We start from the raw sequence: 17,640 nt of genomic DNA on the forward strand, positions 1-17,640 counted from the left end.
GCACGAAAATCATGTGAAGTCTTTTATTACTACTTGGGAACTGACTTATTTTTATCCTCGCTCCCTCTCAGCTCCCATTTTTAATTCAGGGACTCCACTTTGCAGTCGGCTTAACCATCCCATACCGCTTAGAAACCGATACGAGGCATTAGCTAACCTTGAAGATGTAGATTGACTTAACTACCCCAAGGGTCTGTCACCAACCCCCGTTGAACCATCTTTTCCTGTCTCTTCTCCACTTTCTAACGAGCGAGGAACTCAAGCTTCTGAAGGCAGAGTAGTTACCTGTACCAATCATCTTATAGTCCCGGTCTCTCCACCTTCTGTTAGTCTCTTGGCCAATTCTGAGAATACATCGAGGAAGTTATTGTCCTGGAATATTGCAGGGTTGACTTCCAAATTGGAGTGTGAGGATTGGTTACGTATCATTAACAACTTTGATGTATGCTTTTTTCAGGAAACATGGTCATGTGAACCATCCTTTGTGCAGGGTTATTTAAATTATTTTGTTCCTGCATTAAAGGGCTCAAAGGGGAGACCCATGGGGGGATTAACTATTTGGGTTCGACAGAGTTTAAAGTTGCTCACTAAAACTATTGACATCAACCATAGAGACATCCAACTCGTTAGGATAAATTTAAATAAGCTAGTGTTTTTGGATATCTATAATGTCTATGTAAGGTGTAACAAGGGAGAGAGGACCGAGGTTTTATCAGCCTTGGCCTGTCTCCTTGATACTTATTCTTTAAACCGTAATATTGTTATAGCGGGAGATTTTAACAGAACATTTGAACCCTTAATCAGTGATGATGACCTCTTTGGTGATGATGAGGACCGGCAATGGGGTATCCCCAAATTGGAGCTTAAGCCGGTTGTGCGGTGGTCTTATGATGTGATTAGTATAAATGCTCTTTGTTATGAGAAGGGTCTAAGAGCCCTAAATGGAAGGACCTGTAGTAATAAGAATGGGACAAGCACATTCGATAATGGGCGATATAATAGCAGGATTGACTACGTCTTATGTAGTTTAAAATTATGGCCCTTGACTAGTGACATGGAAGTTGTTTGGCGAATAGAGAGCGATCACAACCCCCTGTGCGTAACCCACAAATGGTGGTCCCATATTACCCAGTCCTTTGGTCACACTGAGCGGATTCCTCCCAAGATTATTCCCACCAATGACATGCGCAAATTAAGGTGGGAAAAAATAGCGACTAACCAACAGACCATTGCTAACATTAGCAACCAGGTTGACCAAGCAATATCGGCCATAGAGCATTCTAAATTAATCAGCCCTGATATGGACAAAATATCAGAAATTCATACTTCCCTTTTTACTACAATTAAAACTCATTTCCTTATACCAGTGAAAAATAAAGGAGCGAGAGCCCCAAAACATGCTAAATGGTATAATGAACAGTGTAGGGCTGCACAATTTTCTCTAGGTAAAGCCATTAAAGGCGGGCAATCAATTGCAATAAAATCTGCAAGAAAAGTTTATAAAACCAGTATTTTTATGGCAAAAAAAGCCTGGGACGAGTACCACTGGTCTGAGTTAAGGGCTCCCAGTGATAAGAAGGATTCTCGGTTATTCTGGCATATTGTTAAATGGGGCAGCTCAGGCTCGCCTGATCCCCCATGCAATAACGTTCCACAGGAAGAATGGGTGAAATTTTTTGAAAACCAGTATGCTGAGCCCAATATTGTTGCATCGGGGCCAGACACCAGTGTAAATCAGCTTCAAGACTATTGTTTTGATACTGATGAAATTATGATGGCCATTAGCTCAGTAGCCCCGAGCCGTGCTCCCGGTCTCGATGGTGTTCCAGCAGATGTATTTATAAATGATAAAGATCGCTGGTGCAAGTATATCCATCTTCTTATAAATGCCATTGCATTGGGTGCTGCGGTGCCAACCTCTTGGAAGGGTGCTGTAATCATACCTATCTATAAGAAAGGTGATCGATCCCAGCCGGGCAATTACAGACCAATAAGCCTAATTGATACTATCCAAAAGGTTGTCGGACGTGTGATTGCCAACAGGCTTCTGGACTGGGCGGAGGTGACTAATGCTTTATCACCCTTTCAGGCAGGTTTTCGAAGGCTTACAAGTACGGTGGACCAGGTTTTTCGCTTTACTATGCTGCAATGGCGGACTGTTGTTCTAGGCGAGGGTAGCTTGTATGCCGCTTTTGTAGACCTGCGGGCTGCCTTCGACCTTGTTCCAGCTCCAAGCTATGGCTGGTCCTTAAGAAGCAGGGACTACCTGGTGATCTATTATCCTTGATAATGAGACTCCACGAATCTAATTTTGCAAGAATACAGTGGGGAGGATTAGGTTCGGTTACAGTGGACTTCCCAGTTGAGCGGGGAGTCCGACAAGGTTGTTCAATGGCCCCCGTACTTTTTACTCTGTATATTAATGAGGTTGTAGATCGTATGCTCTCTGCTCAAGTGGATGTTCCCTTCTTAGCTGGGATTAAGATCCCCATTTTAATGTTTGCAGACGATACGCTTATTTTATCCAAAACCCCTAGTGGCTTGCAACGTGCTTTATTTATCTTCGATCAATTTTGTGGGGAGTATGGATTAGAAATTAATTCAGCCAAAACAAAACTTATGACTTTTAACCCCCATCGTAATTTTAAATCTAAAATTACCTTAAATGACCGCCCGCTAGAAGTTGTGAATACTTTCACATACTTAGGTATGCATATTTCTAGCGATAAAAGCTGGCGGCGTCATATTGACATCGCCACACTCAGACATAGGCAATTGTCTGGTGCTATTTGTGGTGAGCACAGAAAATCCTTAACTAAACCAGTTAACCCTGCCCTACAGGTCTATGAAGCAAAGGCCCTAGGCTCCGCCCTATATGGTGCTGAGCTCTGGGGCTTTGAGAAAGTGGTTGTGCTTCAATCTTCTGAAAATAAATTCTTTAGGGCTATAACGGGTGTTCCTAAAAGCACCCCTCTGCTCCCTCTCAAATACGACCTGGGTAGAAGAGCTGTTTCAGATCTGGTTAAGCTTCGCCCAATTTTATATTGGCGTAGGATATGGACGACTCCTGTGCTCTCTCACTACGCTGAGGGTTTTCTAGACATTATAAGATCTGATGTATTCCACAAAATTGGGTGGTTAAAAACGCTTAAGATAACCTTGACTGAGCTTGGTCTGTGCTCACTTTGGGAAGATCCGTAAAGAGCAATTTTTCCAACAAAAAGTGCTCTAAAAGATATCTATTGGGAGAGGGTTGCCTCTCGGCATTGGAGTAGCTCCAGTGCGGGGTCTATGACCGGAGAATTCTTGGAGGCTAAGATGTATCCCTGTTTAGAACCATATTGGGACATTATAAATAAGCCTGGTGAAAGAAAACTCCTTTTCCAACTTAGAGCAGGTGCTCTTCCCCTTAGATATCTGACAGCCAAGTGGGAAGGTGGACCCTGTGGTTGCTGCCCTACTTGTGGTTCTACTAAAGAAACAATCGGCCATTTTTTGTTTTTATGCAAAGCTTATGCTGCCCCAAGGCGTATTTGGTTGTCCCCGATGTGTAAAAATCTAGGGACCACCAGCAGCACTGTCGCTTTGCGTATTATATGCACCAACAATTTGATTTGGATTTCAGTTGCCACCGCAAAATACCTAGGGTGGGCATGGTCAATAAGACAGAGATTTTTAGCCACTTCAAAAAGAGACTGCTAGTCATTGACTATTCTCTTGCCTAGACAGGGATTGCTAGTTATTTGACTATTCTCTCCCTTAGATAGAGATTGCTAGTCATCTGACTATTCTCTGTTATTTATCCGTCTGCATTTTAACCATTTTTAATCTATTTTAACCTTTTTAATTTATACAGTACTTCTAAACTTTCGGGATTGATTGATTTCTACTATTTTTTGTGTAGATTATTATCTTGTTGAAATAGGATTAGCAACCAAGTTTGTAATTTATATTCAGTATGTCTGTATTCAGGTATTATCGTCTTTATTGTATTATTGTTTTTGCTTTTATGAATGTTCTTCGAATAAAGCATACTTGACTGACTGGTTTGTTTAGTGTGAAATCTACTTCCTGGTTTTTACATGACTCCGTCTGTTGTGTGTCTGCGGCTGGAAGTATGAACCCTTTGAGGTCTACTCCACTTGCCAAAATTGGCCCTACTGTATGCGAGTTTGCTGCATGGTTGTGAGTTTTGCTGGTAAAGCAGTGTAGGGGTTTGAGGTACAACTATCTCTAAGGCCTGCGTATGCAGAGTCCGTGCATGGATTGTTATGACGCACTGGGCATCCATCGCCAGGTGCGGGCATAAGGTCATTTTGATGGATCTTTGTGATGTGCTTTAGCGGCCGCAATGTAAGCTTAACTTTCATGGTGCTCCGGCGCTGGTCTTTTGTGTTGGCTTTACAATGGAAACAAACACAAAAATACACATTAGTTAAAAAAAAAGCCTGAGCAGCTCTTTACAACCTTATGATTGTAACCGCCTGTCGAACTATTGCTTTACGTTTTTGATAGGCCTTACTAGATGCTGGAGGAACACAATGCTTGGGACAAAAATACATTAAGGTTCTTTTGGCGCTACATTTTGTAAAACACACCTGATTTGCCTCCTTGTGGAACCCCTTTCTATATAGCCAGTCTGTCTATAGGCCCCAAAGACTTCCTTTTTTTAACAATGTCGCAACCTTTCCAGGACTCATTGAGGCTCCGGCCACCATTTTTGCTCAAGGGTCTACCGTTTCTGCGGTTTGGTATAATTATGCGCTTCCATGGGAACTGTAAAGAAAAATAAATCACGGTCACATTTCCAATATAATACACCGATTTAGCACACTCTCTGAGGGCACGATTGAGTCTTGGGGGTTTTGGAATGCACTTTTAACCCCTAGCAAACCCTTGGTTTAAGCAATAGATTTAATTTGTACAGTTTTGAAAAAACACAGATTTTCACGTAAGTAATGCAACACAATGAAACATACGACATGGTTCAGCTAACACACGTTTTTTTCAACCCATAAATAAAAGCAGGCACAGTGAAATGCAATACACTTTAAAGATAAATAAACATGTAAATGCTATAAGTTATCATTGTTTTTACCTGCAGCGGGAGTTGTCCTTTATTGTCCCGCTGCTCACCGCACTTAATCTTAAAGCTTTGCTCCATATTGCATGATCTCCTCAGGCAAAAGATTTAAGAACAGCGTTTTGCTGCTACTTCTGCTATCGTGTTGTCTTTGGGTCGGCGTTTTATACCTGGTAGAGCTTGCTAACTATGAATGGGCCCACTGTGCTGAGGAAGAGCAACCATCTGTGTTTGGGTTCCATTTTAAAGCAAATGTCAGCTTCTGATTTTGTGTGTGTTGGGGGGTTTTGGGACGGCATTGTATACTTAGTAGAGCTTGCTAATTAATGCTTGGGCCCAATTTGCTGAGGGGGAGCAACTATCTGTGTTGGTGTTCCATTTCATAGCAGATGTCTTTTTCTGCGGAGGGGGCACTTTGGGGAGTTGAGGAGTACCAACCATCTGCAGAAGGGTTCCGTTTCAAAGCAGTCTTAATTCAATTATGAATTTGTCTACATGTTTTTAACAAAATACCTTTTTAAGTCAAATATGAACCGTCCAAGATAAGACATATGGCTTAGAGAGACAGGGGTGCTGGGGGTTCCAGCTGTGTATTTCCTGAGCCTATTATTGAGGAGCCCTCCATTTGTCTCATCAAGATTTAATGACTGTGGCTGTCTCAACATGCCCAAGCTTACTTTGTTAGAGCCTCATATACTATGCACCCTGTGAGTGTTGAACTTTTGCCTATTACAAAGACACAGGGCAATGGAGCCTGTACCAGTTATGACAGCATCCTAACCACGTTTTAGGACCATGAGCACATGACTTCCTTACTACGGGTGCTTAAGAGGGGCTTTGATTGAGAACGCTGGTGCTGAGACTGAACGCAAAGCAAACTGCCTGTCAGTCGGTTGGCCTCCGTATCAAGAAGGTGTGCAGTTCCTAGTGAGAGGGACAGGGAAAGGGAGGTCTTTCTTCGTGATGCCCTCACACACCCCAAAGGATGTCATGCTTCATCATTGGGCCAAGGTCCTCATTGGACCGGTGCTGCAACGCCCGATGGGCTCCCGTAAAAGGGGCTCTTTGGCGGAGATCTTTTGAAGAAGCCGTAGGGTGCGTGCAGGTGAGGGCTGGGTGGTGCACAGGAAGGTGGGTTAAAATAAGTCTAGAGCTGTCCTACTCTTATATGTTTTTATTACTGTGGTAGCTCAGGCCTAATTAAAAGTTGTCGATGCCCTAAATGGATATAATGTTCCTACAGGGCTGTCGTGGTGTGGTTGGTTAACATGTTTCGTGGCAATTTTGCCCTTAACGGGTCAGTGGCACTTCATCAGGACCATGAAAAGCTAAAGGTGAGCGGTGCACTACCGCCAGTCTGGTTCTCGTAATTAAATATGATGACCAGTTGCAGTGGAAGGTACCCTAGTAGACTTATACCCGGGTAGGAGACCTGGTGGGAAAAGAAGGAGAAAGGGGAGAAAAACAACCAATGGAGAGTTAAGGCAGGCGAGAAAACAACTCGGCTGGGTGCTCTTTTGTGGCAAGTACGAATTATAGTCAACAGGCTTAACGTTGCGGTGAGGTAGCGGGCGCATGCAGGTGTGGTATATTTTTGATAGTTACAGTACCCATACTTCTCTATTTTACTTTGTTGTGTCGAACGATTAGGTGCGCTAGTGTGCGCTGAGTCCACCTCTTATGGCAGCTAGGCATATAAACATACAATTGGTGGTCAAAAGCTTACTTCACAGGCTAAACCTGTTATTATACATGTTTGCGGGGAAGTGCTAATATTTTCACTATGCTGGTGTATGTGACACAAGGGGTGCATATATAACCAATTTTTCAAGCCCCGCAGAGACGTTCCAGAAGCCAAAAGTATAGCCGTGTGCCTTGGCAGTAAGGGGGACGTTCTAGCACAGGACACGCAGAGTGATGGATGCTCATTAGTGCCCAAGGTAAAAGTAAATGCATGAAACGAAACAGAGCGCGCACTTAGATAAAAATGGCGAATGCCGATGCTAAAACAATCAGAGTTCAACCGTAGCAACATGTTATGACTCACCTGTGGTATAAGAGCCTACAGCTGAAGGGGGAGGCAGAGCACGTTGTTGCTCTGTGGCTGTAAAAAGAGGAAGGTGGTCACAAGACACGCAGTGGTATGAAGCTTACCAGTGTCCATGCGGCGTGGATGCGTCAGGGAAGCGGTATACTCACAAAGGGTGGCAGCCGACTTTTGTCTATCCTACCCTTGCTCTGGGCCCCGTGCTGGCTACTTCTGGGTCCAATGCCTATGTTCACGGTGGAACCTTGGAAATATCCCGGCGCTAGAATGGTAACTGGAGCGTCCATCTTAGGAGTAGTAGTTTCAATACAACTTTATCAGTAAGTGTATATGTAGTGGCTGTGCTTGCTGCCGCTAAACGTGCATGGAGGTTTTAATACAAAAATAAGACTGGGGGGCATGTAAACAATATTATAAAGTCAAGGACGTTACGGGGAACTGTAAATGGACATTTATAGAAGTCAATCATGCATTGGCATCATGATAAGAAACAAAAAACGCATTGGTTAGTTTTGCGTGTTGGGGTTGCCCAACAAGGGAAGAACCAGGACTTAAAGGATGGACAATGGGCCTGGGGACTTAGGAAGAAGCTTGATCAACAAGGCCTTAGTTGGTAGTGCGGGACCTAGGCTTATAAGGGGGATCTGCCTCACAGAGGGCCGGTGTTAGTGGAGTCAATTAATCAAGGACCATGCGGGGTGCGTAAAAAAGCATATAGCAGCCGATGATATCATGATACTAGAGGGCAAGGGGGAGAGATGATTGCCCGATGATGGAAGTATGGTGTTGTGCATCATTTATAACAGTTTAATTCCGCCCAAGGGGTGTCATCGTTGAGACCCCGGGTGTCAGATGAAAGTTTGAAAACCCAGTTTTGTTCCTTCCTAAACAAAGCTTCTTTTGAAATGTTTAGGAAGGCTTCCAGCATGGTCCAATGTAGGTCATTTGAGGTGTGGTTATGTTCATCATAGTGTGCACACATCTTTGTATTGGTCTTTCTACATCTGATGTTGCTCCTATGTTCAGTCATCCTTGTTTTTGCTGAGCGAGTTGTCATACCCATATACTGAAGGTGGCAGGGGCAGGTGATTAGATACAGTTGAATGTGTTGCAGTTGGTATGCCTGTTTTGCCTTCATGTCCAAGTTTGTGTTAGTGAGATGGTTTTGGTGGCTTTGGTTAGGGGACAGACTACACATTGTCCGCAGGGGTAGTGGCCTGTGACTGGGGGTAGGTTCCATAATGTGTTAGGTGGCAAAGGTGCATTCTTTTTTGGTCTGGTGTTGAGGAGTACATCTTTGATGTTTGAAGTAAGTTTAAAGTCAAACCTAGGCTTACTAAGGGGCTGTTCTCCTACCTGGAGAATTCTCCAGTGTTTATTGATGACCCTATTTATCATGTTGGATTCTGATGCGTAGGTCGTAACACATGTGATCAAGTCAGAGTCAGGTTTTGGGTGTGTCTCAAGTAGAGCCGATCTGTTGGTGTTACGGGCTCTTTTCTGTGCATTTTTTATTTTACTGATAGGGTATTGTCTGTGAACCAGGTATGTGCTTAGATCAGAAGCTTGTCTTTTGAAATCCTCCATGTTACTGCAGTTTCTTCATATATGTAAAAACTGTCCGTATGGGAGGTTCTCCCTAAGGGCTTTTGGGTGAAAACTATGGTAAAGTAATGGACAGTGGCTGTCAGTAGGTTTTTTGTAAGTGATGGTGTCAAGTCTGTCTTGTTTTTTCATGATCAAGAGGTCAATGAAAGGTAGTTCTTGCTCAGAGCTGTTGGCAGTAAATTTGAGATAGGGGTTTAAACTGTTTATCCAGGTTATGAAGGCAGGAATGTTATTTGCAGAGCACACAGAACAATGGTCACGTATTCCAGTTTCAATTGAAATTACGTGTGAATGTGCGTGAAGGCGGTACACAGTTGTCAAAATATTTACAAGGCAAAAGAAAAAAAAGTGATGAAATGTGAGTGAGTGCAGTGTATGTTTGGGGATGGCGAAATGAGGGAGATGCAAGGAAGTGCATTTGGGTCAGAATGGAAAGAGGGTGCTAAAGAGGAAAGAGAGGAGGTTGAAAATGTGCAGACGGATATGATATGTAGAGAAAAAAGGGTATACATATCTATGATAAAGCAAAAATAACTGAAGGCCAATACGCCTTTCACGGGCCTCAATATTATTTAATTCACAGTCTCACAATTTAAGAATTGAAACCTTTCCAATGTTAATTATTTATAACAATTCATTACTCATTTATCTTAAAGAGCTAACAACCATTGACAAAGCCAATCCCACTTACAGGTTTAGGTGTATGACATTTGTTGTGTTATATATCTGGATTCAATAACCTCTCAGAGAGAACCCAAAATACCGGTCAGGTGGCAAACTATGGGAATGACAGAAATTCATTCTAGATGTACCCTTTTAGAAATCATCCACTTTTTTCATCGCACTTAGAGGCCTGTCTGCACATATTTCTATGTGACTGATTGCAGCCAGCAGCTGTGAGTGTTTCCCGAAGCCAGGTTAGAGCACTTTCTTCCAAAGTTGATAACCCATGCAGTGCTAGACTCTAGGCAAGCTCACACTTTAAAGGACCTTAAGATGTCGCGCTGTACAATTTGTACGTTAAAGTAACTGGTGAACAAATTAATGCATTAAGATATCAGGCAGTTTTTAATGTGTTTAATGTTTCAAGACTATATATTCCCACTGCTTTATAAACCTTGCTTTCTCACTTAATTCATTTGCTTTCAAATGCACCATTCTTTTTTCAATTTTTTTCTGGAGGAGGGCCCACCCTGAACTCCACGTTTGTCCAATAAGTGTGCCTGCTTCACTTGCTACATAAACATCATACCTAACTTTTACGCCCACCACTTTCAAATGTCACCGGCCGCCACGGAGTAACAATGTTTCCATTTGTATATTCCTCCCAACACCCCTCTTTATTCCTAAACCTGCAGCCGCTCTCATTTATGTGTAAGTAATCCCCATTTTGCAGCTACTCCCCCGGCCTCAAAAACACTTACTACAAAAACGTAGACCAATGTGTTCGGAGAGCTCCATAAATGTCGCAAAGAACTCTGCACAGAAAAGTTAGCAGTGGCGGAGGTGTCTGTGAGGTTAGTAAGTAGCATTTTGTAGTGCATGAGTAATACTACTGTGGTATTACTCACGCACTACAAAATGTAATACTGCTGTGGTATTACTCACATTCTACAAAATGCATTTTGTGAATGAAGCCCTCTGTTTCAGCACTTCTCAGTTGCTGACTTTTAAAATATCCTAAAATCAGTGCTGCTGATGATTATGCTGCATCTGCTGCTGTCGTCACTGCTTTCAAGTAATCGTTGACTTTAGGAGGCTAACTCAGTGTAAGGCCCAGATGAGAAGATTAATATGTTAGACGTAGTCCTTTATTCAGAAGCTGTGACCTTGCTGTAAGACCAGGAATCTGATCACCCAAGGCTGTCAAAGCTCAAAACATAATACCCTATGCCCTGCTAGGGACCACACTGTTCTTTGGACAACCCTAATGCTCTTTGTAGGTTCGGAAAGGGCACCAAGAAACATTCCAGTGCCTGCATGGTGTGCCCGGAAAGCTCTCCCTCACCAGCAGAGCCTGGCACATTCCATTTCTTGGTTTGTTAATAGCTGCACAGCCCTCCTGCCCTCTAGAGATCTGAAATGGTGATACTACAACAGAAATTCACATTGCAGGTAAGAGTAATTACATCAAATTTAATTCAATTATGTACCAGATCATTGTTCAATATCTTGTGTCCTGGAGCTCTGGTGATACTGCATGAAGATGCAAATCTCACTACTGCGCACTGGAAAGCTGAAAATAGTGCAAATTAGACATCTCTTTTTCTTTTTTCCTATCCAGGATCAAGCAGGAGTTTGTCCCACCACCAAGGGAATGGTGTCTGGAAAGGTAATTATCAACCTAAAGTCATACTCCCGACCAAACCACCATTAGCTTTCTTAAATCAGAAAGATCACTTGGTGTTCTGACAGTAGACCTGGTTTAGTCGTAAAGTGCGGTCTTTGACTACTTGTGACCTAGTTTATCATGAAAACATGTTACGTTTGGCAAATTACACTGTCTTTCTTTGCCTCAATGTAAATAAGTATTTAAATTTAAGGTTTCAATAGTTTTTATTGCATTTTGAAAAATAATTACAGAACTTCAATCGGGCTTTCCCATCTTAACTTATACCCAACAAATTCCTTCCCAACTTGACTCTGCCCTCTTGCCATTTCCTCCACCTTCATTGACAGTAATTGAGTGCATGAGTTCTGTTAGACCATGTTCCACCCCCTCTTCCTTTTCAGCCATATTGCTCTCTGTACTAGCGCCTAGTGGCCAATATCCAATAAACCCAAAGCTCGTAATCTTGTAGGACAGTAGAGGCCTCTATTATCCTCATGTAGATAACGTAGCACTAGGTTACACGTGTTTTTGTATCTCCACTTAGTTCCTACGCAACAGTTTCATGAGCGAGGAAGCACCAGAGACGTTGAAGCCAGTTTTGTTTAGTTCACGTTATTTCCTACGGGGTGGTATTTTAAGTCCCTGCTTCCATTATATATTATGGGAGTGTGTTGCATTAACCTGTGAGCGGTCATGTGTGGTGTTGGATGTACTCCACGGCTGAGATGGAGTATATTTATTATTAGTTTGAGGTTTTTTTGGCTTTAGTAACATTTTTTGCATTTACATATCCCTCCTCAAACCCATCTTTATTCCCTCTCCTGCAGACATGTGTCCACGAGTAGGTTAGTGAATAGCATTTTCCAGTATGTGAGTAATACTACTGAAATATTACTTCACGTATTACAAAATGCAGTTTGTGAATAAAGCCCTCTGCTTTAACACTTCTCAGTTGCAGTAAAATACAACAATTAAACAAAATATGTACAGCTGTCCGTCCTTTTATTCAACAAATGGTTCAACATACACCCTCTAAAGACATTAGTTTCAATTTCAAGATGGTTGGACCAAGGACATTGACCATTCAAAATATTGTCGACGTTTCGACCCTCCGTGTATGTGTTAATGAGTACACATCACAGTGGTTCTTCCTCGGGACTGCTAAGAGTTTGGGGAGAGCTAGGCAGTATTTAACTCAAGGGTCCTCCTCCACACAGGTATGGAGTCCACCCAAAGGCGTCAATCATGAAACAAATCTTCTCATGCCACTCATGATTTACTGACGAGCCATGAGTTGTTTGCATTTACTTAATGAAGACTGTTTGGAAATTAACTTTGAAGAACTAAATATACACAAGAGGATTAGAATTAAGCCCAGCTATCAACCATATGGGATTTTACGTTGGAGAATCAAACAATCGTTTTCCCCTCACACCTAATGAATCATTAATTGGGTACCATGAGAAGATTTGTTTCCCTGAAACTCTCACCAGTCCTGAGGAAGACTTGTACTGTAGAAAACACAGTTGCACTTTGTCACTCTTTTCACCGAGTCATGTTTTATGTGCTTTGTATCTGGGACAACAGCCATATATGAAGGAAAAGGCACATCTCAGCCAAAAATATGATTTTTTTTTTAAAACAGTTTTTATTGAGAAGAAGAAAGTGCATTGGTTCCAAGATGTAGAGACAGTATAACAGTTCAGCATGAATAAAACAAGACATGCGCATCTATTAATACACACTGCATGCAATGTACCATGCCCGCAGGCCACTTCCAGGAGAACCTTAAGTGTGGCCACCACCCTTTTGCAGGCTAGAGTCCTATTCCACATATTAGAATGCATTTTGGGGTCGTGTCTTAACCCACCGGTCACATCCCCGGTGTAGGGGGCCCATCGTCTATCAAGAGGTGGGCCATTAGTGCTTGCCTTTCACGCCACAGTTCCACTGTAGGGGAGATGCATATGTCCCCCCGATATTTGTTCCACTTTCCCCATTTTCGATCCCATTTCCTGGGGCATCCCGACCTTTAAAAACCGTTAAAAAATATATATATATATATGATTTTGAATATACAAAACTGATTATTATTAGTATGGTGCGGTGTCTTACATTCATTGTTTATTCATAGTAACACAGGTGTGTCAAATATTGGTCTAACACGGACCTCGCATGCCTTATGTCTCATTTATTGGTTACTGAACGACGCAGTTCAAAGACTGATCTGTAGGGTATATATTTTTTGATAAATTTCGCTCAGTTTTCGCAAAGCAATTGCGTTACCTGACAGACCACATTATAGCTCATATAAAACATGCAGCATCAGCACATTAGATCACGATTCACAGGAGAAAGCTAGCAAGAGCAAACAGAGGACTATAGTTGTAAAGTAGTCCGTAGTGCTATTCAGTGCAATCATTAGATTGGAGGTGGAAGGATACACCGAAACAGTGTTAGATGAGTGATCAATAAACTAGTGGCTGTGCAAACCCTTAATTGTCAATATTTCAAGCTGGTGGCTGAAAAAGGGTGCTCAAAGAGAGTCAATGGTTGAAAGGTGTGGACCCAAAGCCTACTCTCTAAAACATAGACCTAAAACAAAGGTATGTTTTACAAAAATATCAACATGAGAGCTTAATATAAGAACTATCAAATAAGGGACCAAGAAAGCAAGGATGTATCTAAAGGGGTTAGACTGACCCTATAAGGCAAGGGTATGGTATTTACCACTTCAGGTAAGAAAAAGTGAATGCTACATCAATAGTGCGACTGCTGTGAATAGTTTTGAAATCATTTTCTACTATCACCAACTTTCAGATAGTAGATGATGCAAATATGGTATGCACTTCACACTTTATGCATTGTTTTCCGTTTCCTCACCTAGATTTCCAATAAGGGATGAGCTTCCTTGGTATTATCAGTGCAGGATAGGTTTGTACCAACATTTGCTCTGACCACTTAGCACTAAATAGCCCTTTGCATTGACCAATGAAGGAAGAGTGTGCTGCCCTGCTAGTGCTAAACAGCCAGTCAATTGTTAGGATGCTAGTTGGTGCTAATGGCACATAGCTTTGGTCTGTTGCTGCAAATGTTGGTACAAGATTGCCTCGCACTGCGCAAAGGTAGGTAGTGTTGGCCGTATGTGTTTCTTCACTCATTAACTTTCTCTCAAACCTTTATCAACAGGAAGCAGACAACTCAAACTCAGATCTGTACTGGAAGAGATGTGGCGTCAACCCAGAGCACGCCAATATCAGTACTCATGGTAAACTCACCTTTTCTCTATTACAGAAAAGGGAAATAAGTCAGCCCTTCTCATCCATTGCTTGTTTCAAATTTTCATTCACCTTTTTGATCTGCCCTCATTACAGCCATTGGGTGTTCAGGCCATCATTCATGACTATGGTGTTTTGCTTGTTTACTTTAGAAATAAGAGTCATAGGCTTGCAGCCAATGGGGAGGACAGCTGTACTCGCTATAATGGATGTTAACCTCAGATTAGGCAGGTGGTGGGAGGGGGCTCCAGAATGTAATCCGGGTTTTGAAATTCATATTCTCTTCCCTATCCGGCATTTCCCAGGGACATGCACCACACACTAGACAGTGAGACACTGATACCTCAATAGTCATTCTACTCCCATCTGGTGATGGGGCAAGTTGTCAGAATAGACCTAAGAGTCAGGCCTGAGCAGTCATGAAAGATGGCGAGCACCATCAGACTGGGGCAATAGCCGATGACTCAATCATCTATTGTACAAAAAAACTACAACTCCCCAAGACATTGCAGAATCTGCATAGGTCAATTCCTAAACTTACTCTGTAACCTGTGGAAAAAAAAACAAAGTATACAAAAGGCATACAATATCTCAATTTATTAAAGAAAATATTTTTAACAAAATTGTTATTAAAAAGGTTACATACATTTTAGTCTGTGCATGTATTATATCACACATAAAGGAGACTGTAAGGAAAACACCATCTGTGTACAATGCCCATATAGACTCTCCACACAAGGAATATGCAGATGTTACAACTATATCCTACTTTATATGCCACTGGAATAACAAAGTATTGGAAAAGGACACCTTACCTACTGTTCATTGTGGTCTGCTTCATCATCGGTGTCTTTTCTACATGTTGGTAGGTGAATACCACCTAGATAGACTCAACAATGGTCGGGAGTACAGAGATTGTTGAAGTTTGATATGATCAGGGATCTGATGGATTAAAACAGCCTGGGTTTATACCCAGTTTTTGATAGATGGGTACCACTGGCAAGGTTAAATTATAAGTGCTTGGATCCTTTGAGACAGTAATGCTTCTTGCATCCAAAATCATTGCCTGCATGTTTTCGCCATTAATCTGCCCTCCTGGGTCAAAGGCCTTCATCAAGGCTATAGGATCCCTACTAAGTGTGCTACGGTGAGGCTGAATGCTCTCATATCTGGTATTGTAATTACTTAGTTCTGTTGTTCTTATTCAGTGTTCAATCTTTCTTTTTGACTATAGGGAAGGGAGGCACTTTCCTGTAATCAAACATTTGTCAAGGGAGTGTGCATGCGGATCCCAAGGCCCCAAATAGATGATTCGCATGCACATTCTCTTGACCAATGGTCACCGCTGCTGCCCCAGCTCAAAGTATAGCTTCACATTTATCTTCTACACAGTTTGAAAGGCTACTACGAGAGCAGAAGGTCTTCACACCATCTGCACTTACAGAGCGACGTATGTCTAGTCGACTCCAGGGCTTGACCGAGTAAGGCACCTGTGGTCCCCTGCCTCCCTTTTTCTGCATGCACTACGGTTTTGTTAGCAACACAAAGGGGAGTGAAGGATACTCAAGTGCTGATTGCCCCCATAACTCAGCCCAACCCATCTCTTTCCTGCATAGTACAGCGATCTCTACTGGGTTCTATATCTTCCAAAAGACACCAATAAGATTTATCTATCAAGGATATGCTATCACAGAAAGGCTCCATAGCTGACAAGGTGGATAAAAATCAAGCAAGCCCCACTCGTTCGTACACCAAGGACACAGTGGAGGACTCAGGACCCGTATTTCATAAGCCACATTTCCTGCAAGAAATCAAAGAAGAGGTAGTCACGCTCCACACAGACCTGAAGGACTACTTGAAGGGAGTGCAGCAGCACCTGGCTACTCCAACTTTGCAGGTGCAGCCAGGACATGTGTGGTAACTCTGAATCCGGGGCCCCTACTGGGCTGGCTCCGTGATGCCACTCCAAAATGACCCCAGAATCCGGTCAGTGCGTAGCTGCCCACGACCATGTGGCGCAGCTGCAGCGATATCAAAAAGAACGATGTGGGAATTACGTCGGTGCAACGAAAGCACGTGAGCGAGGTCATCCAATGGTCCCTCGGGCCGGGTAACAACAGTACTGCCCTCTTCCTTGAAACAGAGCCGCCCCAAACAGCACGGCTCAGTATAAAGGGCACTCCTGTCCCCAAGCACTCACCCGCTTTCACTGGGGCGGCTTCGCGGGGCCCATGAGTTTCTTTGTCGGTACCACACCTCCGGCAGCTGGACTTCAAGCAGAGTCCCCGCTGATCCCGCCTTCTCGCTGAGGATTCCCTTCTGGCGGCCTGGGGAGCCCGTGAGGCTCCTGCTCAAACTCGCTACCGGCCCTGCCCACAACAGCCTCAGGAAACATGCGAGCTCTCCTCCTCCTTATGGGAGCCCCGCCCACTGTGAGGCGTCCTCTGCCTGACTTCTGGTGACTCTTCCCCGGCCCGACAATATGGAGCACAGTCTCCGTCGGGCTATTAATCTTTTTGGCCCTCCTCTTGGCGCGATCTCCTCTGCGAAACCAGGAGCCTAACAGAACCCTGCAGCCAGGACAGTGCTGCACGCACTATTGACACCCCAGAGCGCACTTCACACGCTGGCCAGAGCACTCACTGGGGCCCTACCATAACACGGGGGCACAAAGTGAACACCACAGCTCTCACCACGCGCTGTCATAACTCCGGTATGGCAAGCTAGAAAGTCATGGGGGACCACCGGGACACACTAGCAAAGTGTCCCCCGGAAGGCCAGCACATGGATTTCTGTAGGCAGAGTGGCAGTCCCCCAGCCCAAAAAGTCAGCAGGTCAGCTCTTTCTGCAGCCCAGTACCATGGTGCTTTCTCCAGGTCCGACGCAGTCTTCTGTTCCAGTTCCCAAGTAAACACAGTTGAACTAACATGGGGTCACAGCCCCAAGACTTCTACTCCATAAAGTCTTTGTTCTCTCCTGTACAGGGCCCTGGACCCAGTACAAACCAGTTCTGGGGGCAGTTACAATTATTCTTACAGTGCACAACACTCCCCATTGTAGGTGTAAGCCCTGGCCCCAGACACACCACACGGGGGCGGAGCCATCATTGTGGAAGGCAGGCACAGCCCTATTCAGGTGCAGGTGCTACTCCTCCCACCACTCCAAATGCAGACCAGGCCTACTCAGCCGAGCGCTGACTCATCCAGACTCTCTGGAGCCACTGCACCTCCCTAGCTCCTGTCACTCCAAGACCAGATAGTCAATATACAAGAGGCAGGCACAAAGACACATA

The 17,640-nt window shown here is 43.5% G+C and overlaps 1 protein-coding gene across 6 annotated transcripts in view; it reads left to right on the plus strand.

The window, feature by feature from the left end:
• The window catches only part of LOC146863859 (uncharacterized), a 617,506-nt gene that overhangs the window by 250,533 nt on the left and 349,333 nt on the right, over positions 1-17,640 (plus strand). For 5 of the 6 annotated variants that reach the window (XM_085628521.1, XM_085628550.1, XM_085628530.1 and 2 more), the window contains 2 exons: positions 11,023-11,070; positions 14,260-14,338. In XM_085628521.1, coding sequence (XP_085484647.1) covers positions 11,023-11,070; positions 14,260-14,338 — 127 coding nt within the window. The remainder of the gene's footprint in view (positions 1-11,022; positions 11,071-14,259; positions 14,339-17,640) is intronic. The other variant, XM_085628559.1, reaches the window with a different exon arrangement.

Source organism: Triturus cristatus, chromosome 2_1, assembly GCF_964204655.1.
Source record: "Triturus cristatus chromosome 2_1, aTriCri1.1, whole genome shotgun sequence".
Classification (NCBI taxonomy): Eukaryota; Metazoa; Chordata; class Amphibia; order Caudata; family Salamandridae; genus Triturus; species Triturus cristatus.